The 8,406-nt window shown below is 38.8% G+C and overlaps 1 protein-coding gene across 2 annotated transcripts; it reads right to left on the bottom strand.

Moving 5' to 3' along the window:
* Positions 1-3,311: 3,311 nt before the first annotated feature.
* On the bottom strand, positions 3,312-7,755 carry LOC110315496 (zinc finger protein 431-like). 2 transcript variants are annotated; one of them, XM_029534744.1, is made up of 3 exons: positions 7,483-7,755; positions 7,219-7,279; positions 3,312-5,456 (listed from the first exon to the last, which is right to left on the bottom strand). In XM_029534744.1, the coding sequence occupies exons 1-3, from the start codon at positions 7,601-7,603 to the stop codon at positions 4,163-4,165; spliced, it is 1,476 nt and encodes a 491-aa protein (XP_029390604.1). In that variant the 5' UTR covers positions 7,604-7,755; the 3' UTR covers positions 3,312-4,162. The 2 variants fall into 2 exon arrangements, with proteins under 2 accessions (XP_029390604.1, XP_029390605.1); XM_029534745.1 differs by having other exon boundaries at positions 7,228-7,279; positions 7,483-7,754.
* Between the last annotated feature and the right edge of the window lie 651 nt (positions 7,756-8,406).

Below are 8,406 nucleotides of genomic sequence, written 5' to 3'. Positions count from 1 at the left end.
GGAAAGAACCTAGATGTCCCTCAACAGAGGAATGGATACAGAAACTGTGGTACATTTACACAATGGAGTACTACTCAGGTATTAAAAACAATGAATTTATGAAATTCTTGGGCAAATGGATGTATCTGGAGGAAGAAGTCGCTAGATATGCACTCACTGATAAGTGGATATTAGCCCAGAAACTTAGAATACCCGAGATACATTATTCAAAACTCAAGAAAACCAAGAAAGATGACCATTGTGTGGATACGTCATTCCTCCTTAGAATAAGGAACAAAATACTCATAAAAGGATATAGGTACAGAGACAAAATTTAGAGCTAAGATGAAAGGATGGACTATCCAGAGACTATGCCTTCTGGGAATCCATCCCATCATCAGCCACCAAACCTAGATACTAATGCACATGCCAGCAAGATTCTGCTGAAGGGACCTAGATATAGCGGCCTCTTGAGAGGCTATGCCAGTGCCTGGCAAACACCGAAGTGGATGCTCACAGCCAGCTATTGGATGGATCACAGGGTCCCCAGCGGAGGAGCTAGAGAAAGTACCCAAGAAGCTGAAGGGGTCTGCAACCCTGTAGGTGGAACAATATGAACTAACCAGTACCCCCTGAGCTTGTGTCTGTAGCTGCATATGTAGCAGAAGATGGCCTAATCGGCCATCACTGGAAAGAGAGGCCCCTTGGTCTTGCAAACTTTATATGTCCCACCACAAGGGAAGACCTGGGCCAAGGAGTGGGAGTGGGTGGGTAGGGGAGCAGGGGCGGGGGGGTATAGGGAACTTTCGGGATAGCATTTGTAATGTAAATAATGAAAATAATAACAAAAAAAATCAAATCCTTTTTTTTTTCTACGCTCACTCCTCTTTCCCTTAGAGAAGCTTTCAGGTCTTGGATGAAGACCTCTTCTTTAGACAATTTATGGCAAATTTCTGAGAAAACTAGACGGAGAAGAATCCAATTACCGAGGATGACTTTTTCCCGTGAGCAGTGAGAACTCTTCCTCAAATGACTACTCCTTCTTCTGGCTAATTGTTTAGTTGCAATGCACTTCCCTTGGAGCTAGTCTCCAGTCTCTGTCTGGCAGGAATCCATACCTCAATCCCCATGTTGGGAACCACCTATCCCATCCTCCAGGACCAGTTATTTTGTAGGTCGAGGGGGACAGAGACTGAAGAAGAGAATGAATGGGAAAGAAAAGGGAGAACAGGCAGGAAAATTGTCAAGGTCTCATTTATTGAGGGCTGAATGCTGGGCTTTGAGGCATACAGAGAGGGGAGATGGGGAGGGGTTAAAGCATGATCAAAAGAAACAAAGCAAAGGGCAAATGGGGGGATGCTGACTGCAGGCTTGAAGCTTCCTGTGATTTAACTCAGAGTCCTGGTGCCATTGCTCCAGAGCACCAGGCAGCTTCTCAGAATTCAGATCCTCTTTAACAGCCCCAGGTGTCAGCTCAGGGCAGAAGTCAAATGACTCCCATAGGCAACATTGGGAAGGAAGGGGTCAAGCAGCCTTGGGAAGGAGGGGGTGACTTGGCTCCCAACAAAGGAACATTTGGCTATTAGGTGAGAGCTGTCGAAGGCCTGGTTTATCTCACCCACTCTCCCACATGATGACTCCTAGCACTGGACACAACAAACACTTCTATTCTGTTTGAAACAAAACCCATGTTCCTCATGCAAACCCTGTGTGTGTGTGTGTGTGTGTGTGTGTGTGTGTGTGTGACTGTCATGGCCAGGTGACTACATGACTTAGTGATAGGAAATCATTGTATTCTGTTTTAAGTATTTTCTGTATACGGGTGTTTTCATGCATGTGTCTGAGCACAGTATCTACGAAGTACACGAGATGCCTTGGGACTGTTGTTACAGGAGATGATTAGTTACCGGGTCATTTCTGTGAATAGAAACTGTGTCCTCTACAACAACAACCAGGGCTCTTACCTAGTATCCTATTTTTTGGGCAGCTTTTTTCTTTGTTTTGCTTTATTACATTTTAATAAAAATATGATACATCACTTTCTACCTTCCTTGTCCTTTCCACATCTCTTCCAAAATCTTCCTTGTAAAGTAACTACGGATAGGAATGTACAGCTATAAAAATAAAACCTGACCAGTCCATTTTTGTTGGGTGTGTATATATATATAATTTTATGTCTAAAAACTTTTGTTGGATATGCAATTAAGGATCTCATTGTCACCTAAGGTTAAGTTTTTTCAATTGCAAAATTCCACTCTTTAATAAGGTACAAGAGTCTGAGAATGAAGCAATCTAGGCTGACATGGTCTAAAACACGGAGAATAGAAAATATGGCATGGTTATACCTCAGCTAACGCCTGGTGGTATCATGGTCTGGAAGTTCTGGAGCTGCAGGGAAGATTTTGGACATTGATATGAGGCAATCAAAATCTCCAATTGGATACATGGGAATCTCACCACACCCAATTAACCATTCTCACCTTGAATGATTTTGAGATTCGTGCCATGATTTTCTAAGGACTATGATTACGGGCCAGTGTCACAATGCCTGGCTTAGATGATTTCAACTTCATTTCCTGAGTCATTAGAAAGATGTGATGAGTAGGATGAGCAGCTACACTTAACTCCATTGTAAAGCTACTTATCTGTGTGAGTCTGGGTTTCACTATAGCATAAGGACACCTAAACACTAGTCCTTTGCCGAGTTAAATAGACTCAAAGTTAAAGGAAAACTATATTGCTTATCATTGCAAGGGACAGGAGGTACGTATGCATTTGATGGGTACTTTCTTCTGTTAATCAAGTCAGAACCAGAATCTGTGCCATGTCTATTCATACCACGGCTCAGCTATTCATACTTATTAATTGAAAGAATCAAGTTACCTAGCTGTGACATGGCCATCTGTAATGCAGTCACTCTGACAGCATGGTGAGCATATCTGTTTCATGTTCTAGTGACATCCATGCCTTGCAGAGATTCATAGTGGGAGTATTCAGCAAGAGAGAGAAATTGGGCTGGAGATATGGCTCAGTGGTTAAGAGCACTGACTGCTCTTCCAGAGGTGTCATGAATTCAATTCCCAGCAACCAAATGGTGGCACACAAACATCTGTAATGACAGCTGATACCCTCTTTTGGTGTGTCTGAAGACAGTTACAGTGTATTTATACAATAAATAAATAATTCTTAAAAAAAGAGAGAAATCAATGGATAAGAAAAACAAATTGACCGGGAATGGTGGCGCACGCCTTTAACCCCAGAACTCTGAAGGCAAAGGCAGGCAGATTTTCGAGTTCTAGGCCAGACTGGTCCACAAAGTGAGTTCCAGGACAGCCAGGACTGCACAGAGAAACCCTGTCTTGAAAAAACAAAAGATGATTCCTTTTATGTTTCTAGAGACTACTGTGATTTTCAAATGCTTCACCCTATGGTTACATTCGTAGAGTTTCTTCAGTATGATTGTTTTTATATTATTGGAGCTTATTGTAATGTGCAAAGTCTTTACCAAATCCCTTACATTCATAGGGTTTCTCTCCAGTATGTTATTGTAGGTAAGACCATTGTGTTGTGCATGGACTTCATCACACTGATTACATTTGTAAGGTTTTTCTACAGAATGTTTCCTTTTATGTATTCGGAGACCACTCTGTTGTGTAGAGGCTTTATCACACTGATTACATTTGTAGAGTCTCTCCAGTATGTAGTAAGATATGGGTTTGAAGATGACTGCTTTCTGCAAAGGTTTTACTACACTGATTACATTTGTAATGTTTCTCTCTAGTATTTTTCTTTTATGCATCCTAAAAGAATAGTCATATACAAAGGCTTTACCACATTGATTACATTCAAAGGGTTTCTCTCCAATATGCAATCTTGTATGTACTTTGAGATTATTGCCTTGTGCAAAGGCTTTATCACACTGATTACATTTGTAAGGTTTCTCTCCAGTATGTGTTCTTCCATGTATTCGAAGATACCCGGACTGTGAAAAGGCTTTATGACATTCATTACATTTGTAGGATTTCTATCCAGCATGAATTCTTTCATCAGCTTGATGATGACTGTGAGATAAAAATGATTTACTACAGTGATTACATTTAAAAGGTTTCTCTCCAGTATATGTTTTTTCATGTATTGGAAGATGACTATGGTGTGAATAGGCTTTATCCCAATGATTACATATTTAGAGTCTCCCTCCAGTATGCATTACTTTATGGGTTTGAAGATGACCGATTTGTGTAAAGGCCTTACCACACTGATCACATTTGTAAGGCTTCTCTCCAGTATGTGTTCTTATATGTACTCGAAGAAAGCAGGGTTGTAAAAAGGCTTTACCACATTGATGACATTCATAGGGTTTCTCTCCAGTATGTCTTCTTTCATGTACTCGAAGATACTTGAGATGTGCAAAGGCTTTACCACATTCATTACATTTGTAGGGTTTCTCACCAGTATGTGTTCTTTCATGTATTCGAAGAAAGCAGGGTTGTAAAAAGGCTTTACCACACTGATTACATTCATAGGGTTTCTCTCCAGTATGTCTTCTTTCATGTACTCGAAGATAGCTGGGTTGTAAAAAGGCTTTACCACACTGATGACATTTATAAGGTTTCTCTCCAGTATGTCTTCTTTCATGTACTNGAAGACACTTGAGTTGAGCAAAGGCTTTATCACATTGATTACATTTGTAGGGTTTCTCTCCAGTATGTATTCTTTCATGTATTCGAAGAAAGCAGGGTTGTAAAAAGGCTTTACCACACTGATTACATTCATAGGGTTTCTCTCCAGTATGTCTTCTTTCATGTGCTTGAAGATACTTGAGACGTGCAAAGGCTTTTTCACATTCATTACATTTGTAAGGTTTCTCACCAGTATGTGTTCTTTCATGTATTTGGAGATTACTGCGGTGTGAATAGGCTTTATCACACTGTTTACATATGTAAGGTTTCTCTCTAGTATGTGTTCTTTCATGTATTTGGAGACAACTCCAGTGTGAATAGGCTTTATTACACTGATTACATACGTAGGGTCTCACTCCAGTATGTACTACTTTATGGGTTTGAAGATTACCACTTTGTGTAAAGGCTTTACCACATTGATTACATTGGTAAGGTTTCTCTCCAGTATGTGTTCTTTCATGGATTCGAAGAGATGTGCGTGTTAAAAAGGCTTTACCACATTGATTACATTCATAGGGTTTCTTTCCAGAATGTATTCTTTCATGTACTCGAAGATATTTGCGCCGTAAAAAGGCTTTATCGCATTCATTACATTTGTAGGGTTCCTCTCCAGCCTCTGTTCTTTCATTTATTTGGACAGTACTCTGACATGCAAGTGCTTCAATATGTGGAAAGCCTTCAGAGTGTTTCTCTCCAGTTTGGTTTCTTTCAAGCTTTTGAAGATGACTGTGATGTGTGAAAGCTTCATAACACTGTGTATATTCATAGGGTTTCTCTCCAGCAGGGCTTCTTGCCTGCCTGCAATGATAATTGGGACATGTAAAATTTTATTACATTAATTGCACCGATGAATCCTTTCTATCTGTATGAATAAGTTTTACAATTTGATCTAATTGTAGGGTAGATTCTGATCTTAGAGTTTTCTCAGGGGACTAGAGAGATGGCTTAGCTGTTAAGAGCACTGACTTCTCTTCCAGAGGTCCTCAGATCAAACCCCAGCTTCCATATGGTGGCTCACAACCATCTTTAATGGAATTCCATTCCCTCTTCTGCTGTGTCTGAAGAAAGTGACAGTGAATTCACATAAAAAAAAATAAATAATAAAATGAATCTATGAAAAAAAATGTTTTATCACATTGTTTACAACCTTGGTGTTCCCTTTCCTTTATGGTTATTTTTCATCATTAAAGATACCTGTGATGTTTAGGGCATTTATTACAAGGCTCACCAGACTTTTTATACATCAAGTTTTTCAGATACTTGAAGAAAACTGGAGGAATTCAATGATTTACCACTATAATCATGTTAATAAATTTTCTTACACTGTGAGTCATACTGAATTTGAAAAGTGAAGGACAATCAGAAATTCTATATTCTTAATGTTCATAGGATTTTTTGCAGTATAATTTTATGGTTGTATTCCAAATGAAGCTGAAAATCTAAGTGATTACAAATTTGTATCCCATTCAGAAAGTCTCCTCAAAGTGGGGCCTATCGTATATTGTTGTGCATAGCCCTGTGGCTAATTATATTTGATGTTAATTTCATTCTCTTATGAGTGGTTGTGAACATGGAATGACTCAGCCATCATGTGATTTCCTGAAAACCTGCTTCCCATCTTAATTTGTAAAATAAAGAGAGCTGATGATTGGGCAGATTAAAGGGAAAGTTGAGTGGAAGGTGGGGAGAGAGAAGAAGGAGAAAATGGAAGAGGGAGAGGACACAGAGGAAAAGGAAGAAGAAGAAAAGCAGAGCAGAAGCACATGGCCTGGAGAAACTGCAAGTTCTAAGGGGTCTCATGGATGGAGAAGATGGTAGAGTGAGTAGCAGTAGATCTGCCCAATCTAGGCGCACAGCACGTGTTCATATGAACTGAGTTGTGTTTTCACGGACCAGGGCCTATTTGGGTTGGAGATTTACTATAACAGTAAATGATCTCATAAATAGTTCTAGGAAAGAGAGATCCTCTGTTTCTTTCAAAATCCCTCTGCTCATGTGGCCTGTATACAGTATGACATTTGATATACCTATTACAAGAATAACAAATAAAGGGTTTCCACCTTACATTCACACAGTTTGACTTTTTGTTCCTCATATGGTAGGGATTAAGGTTTCTCCAGCACAACATCCTTAATGCTCATAAACTTACCCTCTCACTAAACTATCAGATTTAAGACAACTATATGAGTAACAACAGCTTTACTATGGACTATTTGCTTAGTAGAAGATTTTGGACATACACATATCACCTATTATTCAGTGTCTGTACTATTTGCAATATCAGAGTTGTGTAAATGTACATGGAATGGCAGTGCTACAGTGTAGCTCTAATGGTGATATGATGCAGATTGTTACATGTGTTAAGAAATACTGTGAAAGAGGAATGTGTTGCAACAACCTATCAGCTGCCTGGAATTGAGGTACTTGGTTTTGTGACAATCTAATAGTCAACAACTAACCTAAAGCAGTGAAAAACATAGTGTTGCTGTTCCTTAAAACTTAGAGAAAACATTAAATTATCTTCAGAAGCTCATTAGAATAAGGTTTCACAAAAAATTACCTTTCATACCTTCTATCATTTTGACAATGTTCTTCAACGTTATGGTCTTTCCATTTGTAGCCTAAAATATAGGACCAGAAAATAATTATTGTTGGAAATCAGTCCATAAGCCACTATATGAATATAGTGAACTTCAGACCCATTCCCTCTTTATTCGCCTCATTCTTCCTTCTTCGCATTCAAGATTACACAAGGGCATCAATAACAAAGAAGCCAGCTGTTCCCCCACCTTATTTTAAAACTGAAAGGAAAATACAGCCTTACCTATAGTAGTGAGATTCCTGTAGATCTCCAGCATTACATCTTTGTAAAGTCTCTTCTGAGATGGATCCAGCAAGGACCACTCCTCCTGAGTGAAGTGTACATGCACATCCTCAAAGGTCATTGCATCCTAAAATCCCATACATATGTACAACACAAAGTGTAACTGTGAGAATACTGTAATGAATACTTCACTGACAATATATTCATTTGATCTTGATAATTCCCACACTTAGATCATGACAGAGAAATCCTGTTATAACCATGAAATCATTTTCAAACCAAATTATGAGGTTCACCTGACAATGCTGTACTTTTTGAAGAGCATATACCCTAGCAAAAGAAATGCCAATTAATGTACCGAGAGAGAGAGAGAGAGAGAGAGAGAGAGAGAGAGAGAGAGAGAGAGAGAGAGAGAGAGGAGCAAACAGATTAACACCATTAATAAATCAGTATAAACAACTAAAAATTGCAAAATAAACTATTAGCAAGGTGGGTGTATTTGCTCATGCCCTTAATTGCAATGCTCACCAAGTACAGGCAAGTGTATCTCATTGACTTGTATGCCGATCTGGTCTATTAAACAAGTTCCAGGAAAGCCAGCACTACTCATTATGACCCTGTCTCTGTTGCAAAATATATCAAACAACAACAACAACAAAACAAAAGCACTCAACAACAATAAAAACAACAAAATAATAACCCAAAGATGTAAGACAGATAGAACCTCAGAGGTTTTCAGTGAACTTCCTACAAAGAATTAAATAGTCACTTTACTTTTGTCATCATATTACAGGATCCTGAAATTCCACAGTTTAAACTGTGAGAGTAATAAAATGTTACTTAAAGGCAATCAATGTTTAAAGTCATAATGAACAAATGGAAACATTAGCAAAGTAAATGCTTTTCATAAATAAACAACATAGT

Source organism: Mus pahari, unplaced genomic scaffold (genome assembly GCF_900095145.1).
Source record: "Mus pahari unplaced genomic scaffold, PAHARI_EIJ_v1.1 scaffold_11357_1, whole genome shotgun sequence".
In the NCBI taxonomy this organism is placed as follows: domain Eukaryota; kingdom Metazoa; phylum Chordata; class Mammalia; order Rodentia; family Muridae; genus Mus; species Mus pahari.
Note: the sequence above shows the minus strand (reverse complement) of the source record. Positions and strands in the feature narration are given on the sequence as shown.